The sequence below is a fragment of the Semicossyphus pulcher genome, unplaced genomic scaffold, assembly GCF_022749685.1.
Source record: "Semicossyphus pulcher isolate SPU_LCO1_2020_fin unplaced genomic scaffold, fSemPul1.0.p SCAF_22, whole genome shotgun sequence".
In the NCBI taxonomy this organism is placed as follows: domain Eukaryota; kingdom Metazoa; phylum Chordata; class Actinopteri; order Labriformes; family Labridae; genus Semicossyphus; species Semicossyphus pulcher.
In genome coordinates, this window is record NW_027211696.1 from 15,223,607 (window position 1) to 15,241,705 (window position 18,099).

General features: G+C 40.6%; 1 protein-coding gene across 2 annotated transcripts in view; it reads left to right on the forward strand.

Moving 5' to 3' along the window:
* Positions 1-18,099, forward strand: part of fibcd1b (fibrinogen C domain containing 1b) — a 143,679-nt gene that overhangs the window by 82,584 nt on the left and 42,996 nt on the right. For both annotated transcript variants that reach the window (XM_069673629.1, XM_069673630.1), the window contains one exon: positions 6,601-6,697. In XM_069673629.1, coding sequence (XP_069529730.1) covers positions 6,601-6,697 — 97 coding nt within the window. The remainder of the gene's footprint in view (positions 1-6,600; positions 6,698-18,099) is intronic.

Consider the following 18,099-nt stretch of genomic DNA (forward strand, 5'->3'; position numbering starts at 1 on the left):
TGAAGGTCAGTATTTCAAGAAAATTAACGACATGAATGTTGTGATTTTTTTCCATCCTGCAGCGACTACATTCAGGAGAATTATGTTTTACTGCACTGCCTCTCCCAGGGAGTTGGTTTTTTTTGTACAAATCTTTGACGCAAATCTCCACAGTTAGCTCAGGCAATCAGAAGAAAACAGCAGCTGCAACAGGGGCAGGCTCTTTCACAGTCCTTGAGTGCCCCGCTGACATATCAGTAACATGATGACGGGGCATTGTTTGCGCTGTCAAATGCCACAGCCTGTTTCTCAAGGTCTTTGGATTAGTTAAATAAGGGGCTCACTGCAGCAAACAGCCTTATTGTGAGTCCTGTATGAAACCAATTATCATCACCATAGAAACATTTTGTTTGGCCAAACATGTTTTATAATTCCAGAACGTTTTACAGTTATATATTTATATTAAAAGCAGTATTGGGTAACATTTGTCAGGGGTTTAGGGTTTAAACAAATGGTTGAGGACCCAGATGCAGACTGAAATAAGAATTTATTTAAACAAAAAGGCAGAAGGCGAAACAAAAGGCTTACTCATATGAGGAATCCAAGGGGGGCAGGCAAACAAAATCCAATGGTAAAAAAGGTCCAACAAAACAGGCAATAAATAATCCAAATAAAACAGAAGGTGAAAAATCCAGGGAACACTGAGATCACTGAGAATGACAGGATGCATGGACATGGACAGACGACAACGAACTAGCACAGGGACAAGGGAAGACAAAGACTAAATACACTGGGGAGGTGAAACTAATCGGGCACAGGTGAGACAATCAAGGGAGCAGGTGAAAACAATAAGGGCAGGGCACATAATCCAACAGGCGGGAAAACGCACAAAGGCAGGAAGTAAAACAAGACAAAACATACATAGGGCAAGAACTACAAAATAAAACAGGAAACACTAAAAACCAAACTCAGGACTGTGATAGCAGAACTCAAGCAGAAAATCTCTAGACAATGAAACACAAATGAATTACATAACTAAACAAGACTAAATCAAGACAACAACACAATATATTAAATACAAAATTAAACAATAAGAACTCATGACAACATTACTTTTAACAGTAACTCATTACATTACAAGATGACTGGCATTAAAATGTAACTTGTTACGTTACTACGTCACCTCCTGAGAAAAGAAATGCATTACATTACTTTTGCGTTACCAAAAATGAACTGGAGCAGCTTTACGCCAGCGTTGCTTGGTCCAATATTAAATGGCAAAGGCTGCATGACGGCAGAGCCGAGGCGGAATCGCAGTGTAAAAAGGACTTTTGAATCTATTGACTCTACATTGCGTAGCCTAGTTTACGGCCCATAATCTTTAACTCTGCAGCCTAATAACAGGAATAACAGACGCAGTATAACCTTTATAGCTCTTTATTATGCTAACAATCTGACAGCATAAGGCACAGCAAACAATATAACACGGGCTCTTAGTCCCACTAATGTAGCGGAGCTGTGTTTAGCTGCAGATGCTACTTCAAATTTGAAGTCGAGCTCCTCACAACTGACGAGCACACAACTTACATTTCACCATCATGTTGTTCTTGTCCCTTTAGTCCAAAAATTTTAAATAATGAGAATGTGTCCACAAAGTAAACGCTATCTTCTCTGCCATCTCGCTAGTTGAATTAGCTAGCCACGCATGCGCACTGACACACCTGTGTTTACCCTCTGCTGGTACACAGCTACCTGCCAAGAAGTAGGAGAGAAACAGAAACAGTGCTTCTGGGATAAAAGGAAAAGGGAAATATGGCATATAATTTTCCAGTAACGGATGACTTTTTATGAAAAAATAACTAAACAACAGATTACTTGAATTGGAGAACTAACACGTTACGTTACTTGTTGTAGCCAAAACATTACTTATAAGCTTGTGTTTTAGCTGTGGGATGAGGATGTAAAACCATTCAGGCCTCATAAATTAAAACACAGAAAGAAAAGCAGTGCACTACCTGTATATTAAATATATGTCTGAATATGTAATGTATGAATTTCAATAGGTAATGCATGACTTATATTGAGTTTTATTCGTTTGTGCATTATTTGTATGTGTATTATCTTCTAAAATACATTAAAGTGTAAAGAATCACTCAGAAACACTGATGTCTATAATATCCCAGAAATCCCTGAGATTTATTAGTGTGTCCTCATTCTGCTGTTTCACCCTGTGACTGAGCACTCTTTATGCCATGTGTTCAGTGTAGTAAGTAGGGAAAATAAACTAACACAACATATGAGGCACTAGCAGTGCATTAGTACTGTTTTTATTACCTGAGTTACACTGTGCATATGTGCATCAGTCTGTTCTGTAGCAGTGCACTTGGAAGGTGAAAGTGCCAGCCTACAGCGAAGTGTGTTAAAGATGCTAAAATGATTTATTTACACTGTATGTCGCACATTAATGTACAGGAACACTTCTACTGTGCTGCAGTGTTAAATCTCAAACCAAACTGAAAGACTGTCTCTTATAGAAAATAATTTGTCACCTAGTGACGACAGACTACTTACCCCAGATTCAGATTTAATATAAGGAGTCAAACCCTGTACAACTGTTTCTGGAAGTAATTAGGGATCATGGCTGACATCACTGCAGGAACCGGGAAAGCAGTCAGACAAGGATAAAGCCGGTGAGAGTCTTATGCAACAGCCGACACAAACTTTTGTTTGTTTATGTTTACTTGGCAACTTGCTCGCAGCACTTTGCAGACTATGAACACTGTACAGGCCTCGCAGACAAATGTCACGGGTTACTGTAAATACAGGAGGGATTCAAAAGAAGAAGAAGCAGATGTTAACTGTATCTTTATGTTACATTTAAAAGAGAATGTAAAGGTGTAAACAGATTTCAGGATAGTGCTGATATGTTACTGTAAAACAACAAGAAACTGATTGTACTCAGTATTTCTTGTAAAGCCAAAGCTTCTTGTGTCTTTTTTTCTGTGCCATAGACCTCCTTGTTTTTAAAAATGTTTTTTTCATTACCATGAAGAACGTCACTTTTGTCTTTATGTTCAGCAGCAGGACTTTCTTCGGGATTAAAGCAAATAGTTCACTAAATACATTTTAATCCATGGCTGAAAATAGTTCTCGACAGATGTTCTGTTAACTGCTGTTTGCTGATAGTACAGCTGTTTAAAGCAATTTGCTTAGCTTTTGAGCCCTTTCTTACGATGTACATCTTAAAGGGGGGGTGGGGGTGGGGGGGTATTATGCTAATGTAAAGCTTCATATTTCACTCTGTGATTCCTGAGGAGTAGCTTAGCATAATTTACAGTTTAAAAAAACTCATTACTTTTCTCACCCTGGTGCTCTGTGCAGGCCCTCATACAGCCTCTGCCTGAAACGACTCAGTCAGCTCTGTCCCTTTAAGAAACCCCGCCCCTACAAGCCCACTTTCTTCTGATTGGCCAGCTCTACGAAGCCTGCTGAGGCTGAACTTTGTGACATGTGTTCAGCATTATAAAATGATACATATGTCTTTAAATGTCAAACAGCATAACACCCCTTCTTTAATGTATCAACCAATACCGGCTTATCACACATTTATTGTTATTGGTATGAATACCAGCCGGTAAGTTACTATAAGAAAACATAAATGCCAAGCTAGGATTTTCTCGACCTTGCAATTTCGGCCAAGTGCCGAAACTTCTCTGAAAATTTGACCAATCGTCTTATTTCCCTGCGTTACCAAACTTGATATTCAAAATATGAACCCCCTGAGGTCTGCAATGTTTTATAAACATCTGAAGTCATCTTTTACTGTAGTACTTGTTACTGATGTTTGTGTCATCACTGATTTTTTACAATGAGATCGTGATCCCCCTGCCTTTTATCCATTGAGTCTTACTGCTGCAGCAGCCGTAATGCAGTAAGTAATGTGTCGATTCTCCCTCGTGCATATGGTTAGCATTGAATGTGCACCTGCAGTGATAAAAAAAAAGCATTTCATGGCTATTGACTTTAGTGTCATTCAGTTTGTACTCATCATATTTGGAGTCCTGACACTGAAATCGACCAGAAGTGATGTCAGAAGACAAACAGCTTGCACCAGCCAATAGAAAATGCCTGTGAAATCCTGGATAATTATGTTAATCAGTGTTGGCCTTCAAAATTCAGAACTGGTCAGTGTAAAGTAGAACAAATATAGGACAATATATGAGTTTTGATTGCTGATTAAGTTGGATATAGTTGTTTGCAAGCTCATCAAAGAGATCTGGAATCTATGGAAACTTTGAATGGATGAAAATACAGGAACAAGTTGGGAGAAAGAATTAGCGATGTCACATAGTCGAGGTTCCTGAAACAGACTGAACTCCTACATCTAAAATGAGGGATGAAATCAATCTTTGAAACAATATTGGAGGCATTCGGAGAGCTCTGAACGAGGCGATGAGGATATAGGAAGAGAATTACTACGATCCCTAGATGGTGTCGATAACTGATGATGACACAGTAATGAAGATTAACATGATCACAATGAAGACGATTATGAGGATGAAAATGATCAGCATAAAGATCCCGCCGTTGCTCTGCAGGATTTTGTTCTTTGTCGGCGCGGATGCAAAAAGCAAATATGGCTGTTGGTGCCATCTGGTGCCTTATGGTATGCTATAGGGATTAGTCATGCTGAACATAAACTGTCTCATGGAATTTCCTTTGTCATTTCAACATTAACACAGCCTTCAAACAGCGGGTCCTATAATATTTTTCCATCTGCATGCGTTTCCTCTTCAGCTTCCAATTTCCTTTCATCCTCGGCCTGGCACTTGGAACGTCAGCACTTTTAATGAATAGAGAAACTGCACCGTCACACATGCACACACGGCTAAATTGCTACATATTAGCTTATATTCCCCTTGTTTCTCTTGCTTGATGGGTTGCTATGTAAAACCTTATATTTTTCCTCCTGCCACAGACTATTTTCACACGGCTGCCATTTGCCTCTTATGTCCCAATCAGTCTGTGAAGCTCCTTTGCTGTTTTATTGTCACATGGCTGCGTTTCATATTTATAGTCGTATAAACAAAGGGAATCTAACATATGATCATTTGACCGCCTCCATATTACTCAGTGACTGAAAAGACAAAGGAAAGCAAAAATTGAGACAGACATCAGGCAATTTTAAAGCTAAATATGGTTCTGTGTCCATTAACAGCGCTGGCAGCGCCTGTTTTCAATACAAAACCAATGCTGTTTTCAGAGCTTACTGTCGGCAAAAGCGCCCTCGGCGTCAGCTGTTTTTGTCGCTGTACTCACAACGCTCTCAGTTGAAAATAGTTCAACTTTTGGAACACTGCCGCGCTCGTCAATGTCACTTCTCCCTCACCAACCAATCAAAATCAAGAAGGAGTGGGACTTCATGTATCAACTTTGTCAACAACAATGGCGGAAGAGAAGTGTGTCGTTTAGTTTTTTCGAGGGTACAATTTCCAGGCGAAGAGCCGCTGCTAATACCAGGACACGATTCCTGTCCATCGTTTTTATGTTTTCTTTGTAAAATTTACTTGAATTAAAGCAAATTTTAAGCAGACAGAGCAATTAAAAACACATATGGGTCGCTACCAAGGGAAGCAGAAGTACCGCCAGGCAACTTTGGTAAACTAGCAACAGGAAGCGCCGGTGAGAAGCGCTCTGAAATTGAGGTCGTAGGCGCTGCCAGCACAAAAAGCAACGTTAGTAGACACAGGACCTATTGGTAGCAAAATGTTTTAGCAATTAGCTACCATCTGAAAATAGCTAATTTAGCTACTTCCAAGCTAATACTACCGTAAGCTAGGAAATAGTTAAAAGCTAACATTACAGTTTTAATGTGTTTTAAGATACAACAATACCTTACTAACCGTTAGTTAGTGTTAAGAAACAGATGCAGTTACCGTTAGCAAGGAAATAGTTGCATGCTAACGCATTGACTAAATGCCATTAGTGTTGTCTAAAAGTGGCTAATGTCTTAGCATTTTTTCTCAACCTGAAATATTTCAAAGGGTCATTGGGACATGTCACTGTCAGTACTTGTACTTCAGTTGTTGATCAAACAGGAAGTGGTGAAATGATAAGGATTGTTAGATTCCCTACATTCTTTAATTTGCATCCTGGAGCATTAAGCAGCACTTGAGCTTCCCACCCTTAGCTTTACTTAAATAACTGCCATGTGAATAGGGTTAATTGCTTTGTGACTCACGGTACAGAAGAAGAAGGGAAATCTCCCCTTTCTCTGTGTGTGTTTAGGATTATTGTTTTATGAATATCATCTCTTTTCTGGGATTTCAATTAAAGACGCTGATTCCATGCAGATTCGATTCAAAGTCAGTCAAGATTTAATGGATTCCTTTTATTAGGTTCCGACAAATTGCCTTTTTAGTGGGAAGAACGTTTTGCATTATTCATTGGTGAAAGAGCAAGCATTTATGAGTTCATTTAGTCGAGTTCTCGATGAGCTCAGCGACCAAGAGTAGAGTGGGACTGGAGAATGAGTCATCACAGAGGAGGATGAAACGCACTGTGTGAGATGAATCCCATCTGACCCCCTGATCTCCATGCCTTGCTGTCTTGGCTGTGTAGGTGATCCAGCGCAGGGAGGATGGCTCGGTCAACTTCTTCAGAGGATGGGAGTCCTACCGTGAGGGATTCGGAAAGATCACCGGTGAACACTGGCTTGGTAAGTGCCTCAGGTGTGCAACTGTGAGTGTGTGTGTGTGTTTGACAATGTATGACTCATACACATGTGCGCTGCGGCCTGCAATACCATGGCAGGCTGGGAAGAAGAATTTTACACACTGTGGAGTGAATGAACAAAGAATGGATGGCGGATTGCTGAATTGTGCATCACTTGCCAACACTATCTTCCCCAGCTGCAGTGAGGACTAAGCCTCAGTGCGAGGGGAGAATGCTCCTCTCTAGAGCTACCATGGCTACCTGTGACATTATCTAGAAATGCTTCCCTTCACTTACTAACAACTCTCTGAAATTACCAATAATTTCTAACTGTGCATCGCAGTTTGTGACTGACTTTTTATGCAATGAGTCTTATTTGTATACAAGGTCAAAATTTTAACAGAATGTCTTAGTGATGCACGCTATTGTTTTTTGCCGATATCCGATATGCCGATTACTTTTTGCCAATTGCCGATTGCGATACCGATATAATAGAAACATGTTTTTTTTCCACCCTATTGCAAAGAACATCAAGTCTCCCCTGTAGTGGAATTGATATCATGCCTACTCTTATTGTAGTGGCCAAAAACTGCCATACCACATCTTGCACCCTTCTTCACACTCACGTTTCTGAGCGTACCTGAATGCAGCATCCCCCCGAAACACAGCAGAGAGGGAGACATGCCTGGACTTGTTAACTGCACCTACTACGGAGACGCTAGTGATCGCAGACGGACTCTTTTTATTGCGTGCGCGTCCATTAATATGTAAGTTAGTTTTGCACTGATGTTTATGTTGCACTCTGTAAGCGCGTATTTTCAGCATGTTTGATGTTGGTAAGTCCGGTAAAATGACGAGAATGTGAGCTAACTGTTAGCTAGTTAAGAGTTGTGAAAGTTGTATAACTTCTGTTCATTGGCTCGAGTTTCTGTGACTTTTTTTGATGACTTTGTGAAGGCAGTGCGCGCACACACTCGTGCTGAGTTAATGTTGTAGCATTACGTCAGGCTTTTTAGGGAATCATCGAGCATTTAGGCAGAATTAAAGCGTTTTACCCGTGGAAAATATCGGCAGAAAAATTACATATCTGCCGATACAGATGACGTGCCGATAATATGGTGCATCCCTAGAATGTTTACATAATGGCTTATTTTATTTCATGCATTGAAGAGCAGTTTGGGGTGCATTTTAACCTTGGAGAGTGCTATTAGTCTCATTTGCGCAGGTTTATTGGTCTTAAAACCTGAGCAATCCTATTGTGACTTTGCCCCTGTCAACTTTGGTCAACTAGTTGTAGTTTTATCTTCATTACAAGACTTTTATTAAAGTAAAACCATGTCATTATATCAACCCTAATGACAGCCACCAGGACACGAAGTACATCACTCAAACTCAAAGGGGAAAGAAGACAGAGAGTGCCTCACAGAGAGTGGAATAGCTGGTCACGGCGATTGATGGAGCAAGATAAAGAGCCCCACAAAGAGAGGCAGACAGCGAGAGATTAGACAGCTTTGTCCCTTCATATCATCAGGACTTCAGTAATGGCTGTAGTTCTGCTACAATGAAAACCACTTCAGTGACAGCGGGGAGGAATATTGCAGCGAATTAAAAGGTGTGAGTAAAGTGCACTTAGGAGAGCGGTTCGTTCAGCTTCACAAAATCCCAACACAGGCCAAAAGAGCTGCAATTCAATTACAATATTTTTATTTATCACTTCACAAACACAACAGTACTTCTGTTTTTTTCCCAACCGTACAGCTTTCCACTAGCTGCCTTCTGCTTCTTAAAATGTGCATTTTTTTTTCAGAGCGTGCATGTCCAAAATCCTTGTATTTGTCTCTGGCACCATGACATATGCCTCCCCTCAAATTTGACAAGCAAAGGGAATGCCAACAAAGACGCAACTCAGCTGTGAAATTATCAACTTTATCAAAGCCAAATCCCCTGCCTTCACACCACTTCTCATTAAATGCACCAAAATATTTCGTCTTTGGAGGACGCTCTGCAGCTTCATCATGGTCATTCTTGTGGATCAAAGTTAGCTGCCGCTTTGCTGAAGTGGCAGTGATGACACCCGCAACATCTGCGGTACTTTTTAATTGAATAAGACCTTTATATAACACATTGTGTTTATTTTTGTCTGCTAACAACAAGACAAAAAAAAACCCCTCTTGGGGGCCTGAAAGCGTATAGAAATAGTTCTTTGGAGCACAGATTGGCCTTTTAACTTCATTTTTAATTGGTCTGACATTTGTTCAGGTAGCAGGAGAACACAGGTGAAAAATATGAAGCATGTCAACATTAAAAGCACAGATGAGGGTAAATTCAGGACAAGGAAAAAGCAGCTGAGGAGTGTGGTAACATCTTAATCACTGTTTCCTCGGATACAAACAACAAATCAGGCTTTCATTGCTGAATAATCTTTGCTATTATTCCCGTCTACCCAAACATCCCCAGTGATGTGCCCCTACGATGCTTTGCTGTGTTGTTGTTTTTGTCTAACATTCAGTTTATCCTGTCAGCACTGTTGCCAACAGTCTGCATATAAATTATGCTGCACAATAAATACGCCAATGGATACAAAAAAAACCCCAGCAATAATTTCAAAAGGAGGCTTTTCATAGGCGAGGGATGTTCATTCTTTAAATACTTTGGTTGCAAACATAACTTTTAGTTTGCACTTACTCCTAATAGAGTTCAACCAAATGTGCTGTCATTTGTTAGTCATACTGTGCTGTGATCAGGTGTGCACTATTTTGCTCCGGCCCTGTGTTAAATGGTAAATGGACTGTACTTATATGGAGCATCTACAATCAGTATCCATGCACAGCAATTTAGGGTTCAGTGTCTTGCCCAAGGACACTTTGACATGTGACTGTAGCACTCAGGGATCGAACCACCAATCTTCCGATTGAGAGACGACCCACTCTATCACTGAGCCCCAGCCGCCCGTAGGGTTCATGTTGAACGACATTCCACAAAATAGTGGAATATGGAGCGCAACAGGCTTTGAGGTTTTTTTTCTCATTTGGTCAGTGTGTCAGAGGAAAGACCCAATCAGCGACTACATGGATATAAACCCCAGCCAATGAATAAAGAGGTGTGCTTGTGTAACACAAGAGACACAACTGGGTGGTCAACCAAACCTCATAGCCATTAAATAAACATTTAGCTATATTTGTTGTGGCTGAATGTGCTCCTGGACTTTAGTCTAGAAGGCTGCTGTTTGTGTCCATTGTGGAACCAAATGTCAACGTTGACTTAATATTTTAACCAAAACCAATACCTAACCAAACCTGACCAAATAGTTTTGGTATGTTGAACTAACCAAATAGTTTTGGGTGCACAAACCTAACCAAGTAGTTTTAGTACATTAACCAAACCAAGTAGTTTTGGTATATTGAACTAACCAAGTAGTTCTGGCACCTAAACTTGGTAGGTGTAAGTAGTTTTGGGTGCATAAATCTAAACAAGCAGTTTTGGTACGTAAAGCTAACCAATTACTTTTGGTACCTAAACTTAACCAAGTAGTTTTGGGTGCATAAATCTAAACAAGCAGTTTTGGTACGTAAAGCTAACCAATTACTTTTGGTACCTAAACTTAACCAAGTAGTTTTGGTAGTTATAGTACCTAAACCTTACCAAGTAGTTTTGGTACATAAACTTAACCAAGTACTTTTGGTATATAAAACTAACCAAGTAGTTATGGTACGTAAACTTAACCAAGTAGTTTTGGTAGTTATAGTACCTAAACCTTACCAAGTAGTTTTGGTACCTAAACTTAACCAAGTATTTTTGGTACGTTAAACTTAACAAGAAGTTTTGTTATGTACACCTAACCAGGTTGGTGTGGTGTCCTAACCTAACCAATGGTTAATGTTAAGAAACAGACATAGTTATGGTACATTTAGGCACCAACACTACTTGTAAGGTAAGGTTTGGTTCCATGAGCCAAAATTAAGGCACTCACTCTTTTAGGCCTTATCCGAGAGTCTTCAGAGATTCTGTTCTCCCACTTCCACCCTGCAGCACACACTGTGATGTGACTGCACTCTGATTTATTGCAAACTGAAACAGTCAAATTCTGATTGTGACCGCACTCTGCCATGCCTACCAGCAGTGACTCATCACATCAAACAAAGCTGATGTGAAAACAACTTAGCTGATAAACTTCATAAAACCTGTCATTAAACAAGAAAGTTCATCGCCCAATCAGCATTCATGGGGAAAATATCGGGATAATAAGCAGTTTTACATTCTGAAAAGTGCATTACTGATAGTCAGACTTGGTCTGTTTACACAACAACACCTGTTCCAGAAGCACCAAGCATTTGCAGAAGTGTTGTTTCCTGATGAAATTTGGCCTGAGCAGCGGAGTGTTAATGAGCTATCACCACAGTTAGTCTGTGTTACTTTAAAACCTCTCATCACAGTTTGCTCAAGCTCAGACTGGAAGAGTAAATGGAGCTTGAAGAAGTCTATTTCTATAAAAAGACACGCTTGGTCATGGTCAAGGTCATACCACAGCTGAAATACTCTCCTATCAGAACTCTGGATTAAAGCACACACATATCCACATAGGAGCAATACTGTGGACATTAAAAAGAATCTGTGGGCAGCTTGCACTCATGTTATGTATTGTAGATTTGTATCTCATCTCTGTTTATTACTTTGATAAGAATCAAACCGACAGAATGAAATTGTAAATAAAGAAAACTCGAAAGTGAATTTTAGGTAAGCAAGTTTTATAAGTGGATATAGTCTTTGAAAAGTAAAGACAATGTAGAGGCCTTTTTTGTCCCGGCATCACTTCGAGATTTTAATCCATGCTTTCATCACAACTCATTTACATTGTTGGTCTCAGCCAGAAGTCACTCACTCGACTACAGCTGGTTCAAAATGCTGCTGCTCGACTTTTAACTGGTACCAAAAAATGAGAGCACATCACCCTTGTTTTAGCATCTATTCATTGGCTCCCGGTTTGTGTTTTCATGGTCTTGCCCCACAGTATCTGTCTGACCTGCTCCAGCCGTACGCCCCCTCGCGCTCCCTCTGGTCAGCAGATCAGTCTTTGTTAGTTGTCCCCAAGAGGAAGAGGAAGTCGAGAGGGGACCAAGCTTTTTCAGTTGCTGCCCCAAAACTCTGGAATGAGTTGGCTTTTAACTCAGTTTGAGATGCTGGCTTTTATTGTCTTCTATTGTTTTAACTGGTTTTGTGTTTTTATGTGTGTGTACAGCACTTTGGCCAACTCTGTTGTTTTAAGGTGCTTTATAAATAAAGTTGAGTTGAGTTGAGAGGTGCCTTCAACCTATATCCTTAGCAGCCAGCAGGGGGCAACTTTATCATTTATTGACGTCTATTACAGAATGGCCTTACTTCTCACAAAATGTTTACCTTCGTCAACAGTTTCATGGTGAGTTTATGGTCTAAATAACTAGATTCAAGTCGTCTTTAATACAGTATGATGTTCATTTTTTCAATTATAATCACATTGAGAGTAAAATAGATTATAAAGCAGACAATGCTTAAGGGTAGGGTAACCTGTATTTTCCCATAAGTTCCCAATTCATATCACAGTTACCAATAAATAGCAGTTTGCTAATCAAGGTGGCACTAGCTGACGACGTAGAGCTTGCTAACACTCGTTTTGATCTGGCTCCACCCTCTCGTCCAAATATGGTCACTTCCTGCTCCACAAAAACACACAAGATAGCAAAGGCCAAAATGTTTAACTTGCACTTCAGACCAGTTAACAACTAACTGAGAAGTATCACTCAAAGCTAATATGCTATATCCTGCACAGACTGCTATTTGCACCTACCTACCTACGCAAATTTAACACTTCTTCCACCTGAAGTGTGGTACTGCTGCAGTAATTTGTTGTGAGTTTTTTTTCTCAATTTCCTTTTTATTTAAAATGTCAGCTTTAGTTAAAAATGATTATTATATATTAATCCATTCATTATCTATACCGCTTATCCTGTGCAGACAGACAACCTTTCACGCTCACATCACACCTACGGGCAATTTAGAGTCACCAATGAACCTAACGAGCATGTCTTTGGACTGTGGGAGGAAGCAGGAGTACCTGGACGCTTGCATTCAGAATCAGAATCAGAAATACTTTATTAATCCCCGGGGGGAAATTCGCGAAGTGGGAGAACATACAAACTCCACATAGAAAAGCCCACTTGGTCCAAGCCGGGCTGATGTATGTTGGTTTTGAAGCATCTATGAACTGGGCCCTATTATTTCAGGCACTTGAGATGGTGAGCCCCAGTAATTAATAAATAAAAACACTTGCTTAATCTAAAATGTTGGCTGGGCTTGCATACTTCTGGATTCTGTACAACCTTTACCACTCTGTGTCCTTGCTCGACATAGAAATGCTTGTATATACTGTACGGCCCTTGCAGAGTTTATGTGAATTAATGGAGATCTAGACCTCTTTGCTGACCTGAGGCCATTACAGAGCGCAGCCCGTAATAAAAAAACGTGCTTAGAGTGCCAGCTCCATCTCCCCACGGTACTCTGCAGGAACATAGTGGGAATATGGAAAGCCTAGGATTTAGCAGACTGAATTTGAATGAGCAGGCAGGCTACTTTGAACCTCTCAGAGTACCCTTGCTCATTCAGGGTGTGCTGTTGTCTCGTCACCCCCATCATCGATTACCCTCAGGGCAAAAATGAAAAATGGATCCATGCTTGCCTGCAGCCGAGAAAGAAATTCATTGCCGCCACCTCCTCCGGACCAATATCGTTCACTAAAGCCACCAGCACCTCTAAAGATCTGTACATTTCTTATCATCTCAAATACGCAGCTAAATTCTGATTTAATATAGGATTTTTTTTTTTTTTGTCATATCCATCAGTAGAAAGAAGATGAAAAACAAGAGAGCCAGACAGTTACCAGTCTTTGAAAGTGGCCACCTTCTCCACATTTAATAGCTTGTAATAGAATAAAAAAGTTCGTTTGGTGCCAAATGCACGAGGCGAAGGAAAAGGAGCCATTTCCAGGAATGTCTTTCCATTTAGCAGTTTGGCAGCTGAGGTGTCAATTAGTTGAAGTGCCTATAGATTTTAATTGGAGTGTCAGTTCTGTTGAAGGTTATCGCAGTTACATTTCCCACTTGAAAAGGAACTTCTTCTGCTTCGGTGTAAAATCCGGTAACACTTTGATATTTAAGACAGCATCTCTGAAGCTACTGTTTAATGATGAAGGTGTAGTTTTATAGAGAGTGGCGCTTATGGATTAGGTCTGCAACCTCAGTTTCTGTTTTTAGACTTAGTTTGCTTGCTTTGACGTGCCGCGAAAACGTCTTTGATTTTGGAAACATTTTTACTTCCTCATTAAATTGAACATCATGCATCATGTCTAGCAAATAAAATTGGCTTGACAGAAAGATAGAATTTTTGCAATCGCTTTATTACCTCTAAAAAGTAACATATTGCTGAATGATCGTTCCCAAAGGTGCATGTATAAAGAGAAAAAACTGGGTCAAGGCTATTCCATTGTTGCCATCAAATCCATTAGACACCTGGTCTCAAAGGCTGATTACTTGTCTACCTGTAATGTAGGTCCTGAAACAGTTTAATGCTCTCCCAAAGAGAGTAACCTAGTTTTCCAGATGGCCCATTACAAGAACATACCTTGGTCTGAAGTGTTCAAAGAAGCACTTAAATCCAGCATTAAAAGGATTGAGAAATCGTCTATTGTCATATTCATGCCCTCTTTGTACGCAAGCATAAATTATAGCTGCAGTTTAAAGCAAAGAAAATACTACAAAAACTCAAAGGCCCCACTTAAGCGAGCGCGTGCTGTCGAGTTATGGAATATTAGTCAAACGTTGACACAGCCAATTTCCAGTGACATTTTGTCCCTTGTTCGTGTATCATCGGGGGATTGAAATTCAGGAGAAAAGTTTTCAAAGTGTTTTCAAGGCAAAATGTCAGAAAGTTTAGATGTTAGTTTAATCATTGTTTTTTTAACTCTCGCTGTCAGATATAAGACGGTATAATTAGGAAATCCCCCGAAGAAGCAAGTTTAATATTACATTCAGACATTATTCCAACACTCCCCACTTACTCATTCAAATGAAACCAAAACATTTACATGGATTCAACTCAGTTTTATCTTCTTATATTTATACTCAAAGTTTTGTTTGGGTTTACCTCGTCGAAAAGGAAAAAAGGAAAACAGAAACGCTTAAAATTCCTCAGCAGTACCTAATTTTATTAATCAGTGGAGCATTAACAGCTTAATCAATAACTCTAAATGGAATTCTAGTGTTCTGGTAGCTCCCAGTAATGGGAATTAATATTCATTTGTTGTCATACCGACTGCTGAATTGGATTTCTGTCATCCGTTTATTTATTTACATTTGGGGAAAGAGTTTGTCATCATCTCTCCCCGTTCAGTCTTTCAGATCATTCTTATACTGTAGTCGTTTCGTTATGGGCGTCTGTTTTTTTTATTAATACATATATAGTGTCTCATGAAGTCACCATAAATACAAAGCTGTGCGATCTCAAGAAATCCCCAAACAAAAAGGATAAAAAGCCAATTGTAAGAGCCAAAATAGGGGGTTTGGGTGGCATTGGTTCTGCTCAGCAGCCCATGTACAGAGGCTATAATGCTTGATGCGGTGGCCATTGGTTCGACTCCCACCTTCGGCCCTTTGCCCCATATAATCCCCACTCTCTTTTCCACTGTTACTGACACTATCCACTGTCCAATCTATAAATAAAGGCATTAAAGGCCCAAAAGAAAGAAAAAAAACCTTTTGGGTGTCATTTTTTGTTTGAAATGTGGGTGATAATGATCTCCCACAACCAAGGTATAAATGCAATGAAGTTCACTGTAAGGTCGGGTGCGTGATCTTGGAAGGGCAAACAGTTTTTGGCCAAAGTATTGCCATCATAAGTTTCTGGGTTCTTGCTCAGTGGTAGAGTTGGTCGTCTTTCAATTGGAAGGTTGGTGGTTTGATCCCCAACTCCCTCGGTCTACTTGTCAGAGTGTCCTCGGGAAAGGCACTGAACCCCAAATTGCTCTCGGTGGCATAGCCATCAGCAGTTGGGCACTTTACGTAGCACTTCTTCCATCAGTGTGTGAGCGGGTGAATGTGACATGTAGTGTAAAAGCACTTTGAGTAGAAAAGCGCTGTATAAGTACAGTCCATTTACTATTTACAAGTTATGTTCGATTTCATGTTTCACTGGATTTTACTGTTTTCACATGGACTTACTGAGGAATCAATTAAGGAACTGTTTTACTGCAATCCAGTCTATTCATAAACATCACTAACTGCATCTGTTAACACTGACAGCAAACTAAGGCAAAAGGCATCAGCCAAGTCACTCCTGGGTTAGCCACCTCAGTAGCTTAGTATTAGACTGAGCTTAGGGTTAGGGTAAGGGTTAGGGTTAACACCAATGTATTTAGATTTTGATGCTAAAGGAACAAAGCCTTTCCTGGGAAAAAGGTGAATCCCTTTTGACACTAAATTTCTACCCTTGTAGACCCTCGGTTTATGGATGTTCTACCTCTAGAGAAACAGCCCTTTGAAGCTTTAAGGTCATACATGCTTGTACTGCTAAAGCTCCAACTGTGGAGAGTTTAAAACGTACAAGTATACATCTAATGAATCGATGCTCTCCGGGCCAACTCTTTAAAAGAACCAACAAGGACTTCTCACTCTCTGCTGCACTTTGAGTCACGTAAACCTGGCGAGGTGAATCCAGCCAGGACATTGCATTATATCTGCCCGCTCTTTTAATCTAAAAGTGGACCACGTATCTGAGTTGGTGTATCAGGGAAATTAGGGAAGACAGAATCCGCTTTTATATCAGTGAAGGTTGGTGTATTGATGTCACGGTGTTGCCCTCACCTTCAAGCTCATTTCATTTACGGTAAGCTGTTTTGTGCACCAGAGGAGTGTTCCTCCTTTATTCTAGCCACTGTTTACATCCCGCCTCAAGCCTGTGTGAGCGAGGCGCTGCACCGCTTGGCTAACCAGATAACCAGTATGGAGCAAAGAACACCCAGACTCTCTTCTCATTATTCTGAGGGGATTTTAACAGAGCAGACCACAGGCATGAGCTGCACAAACACCGACAGTATATTAAGTATCCCACCAGGGACAGAAACACACTGTCACAGAGTATTAAAGGATTCATACTGTTCCATCCCCCATGCAGCTTTTGGAACCGCAGATCACTCATCTTCTCCCAACTTACAAGAAGAAAGTGAAATCCAAAAAGCCTGTGGTAAACATTGTGGTAAGATGGGCCAATGAGCCTAGTGAGCTTACTGAAACTGAAACATTGTGCGGTGTCAGTGCAGATGGAGAACATTTGTTCCCACAAAGACTTGTTTGAGATACAGCAATGTTTTGTGGCCTAATTCAGGCAGCTTTATTGGGCCAAGGATGGGAACGAGAGTAGCGGAAATTAGATAAAAGCTGACAAAAGAAGCAGCACCCAAAAGCTAAAAAAGCACAAACCTCAATCGTTTCCCTGGCCTCAACTCACTCACTACACAATTACTAATGATTTCCCTTCACCCACTACTCCTGCCAGTCAACCTGCATGCTGCATCAGTGAACAGAATGTCTTGCAGCTCTTTTAGAGACAAAAAACCAGGAAAGCCCCAGGCCCAGATGGCGTCTGACACTTCTGTCTGAAGGCCTGTGGTGACCAACTGGCTCTCGTCTTCACACAGATCTTAACCAGATCACTCAAGTTTTCTCTTGCTACAAACGCTCTATAATCCTACTGTTTTCCAAAAAGCTTGCATGACAGGAACAATGACTACAGGCATGTTTCCCTTTCATCCGTGGCCTCAAAGTTCTCTGAAAAACTATTGTTGGCCCACCTAAAATACATCACAGCCCCCCTGCTGGATCCCCTGCAGTTTGCCTACCAGGCAAGCACTTTGGTTAATGAAGCAGTCATTATGGCACTGCACTCTTATCTGCAACGTCTTTAATAGAGACTTACTGTATGCAAGGATCCTTGTACTTGTCCTCATGTAACTCGCCTACAGTAATCTAATTCTATCTGTGGTTCTCCAACTTCCTGTAAGACAGGAAGCAATAGGAGAGGCTGGTGAAAGTTGTATACATTTCTGGCATTCCCCAGGGATGCGTATTCTCCTCACTGCTCTTTTCTTTCTAATCAAGTAACTGTATCTCTCGGGACAACAGTCCTACCTGAAACCAAGCTCCCCACCGTTCTTACAATGATCAACACTGAGGCTGCCATTGAAATGTCCAGGTTTAGACCAAGCTTTGTCAAAAGGTCTAGCAAAGAGTGTACTTCCTGTGCCAGCTGAGGTAGTATTTACTGAAGCACTTACTTCAATTGATCCCCTCTGTAGTCGTCGTTTTCCTCTGTGCTCCAATAACA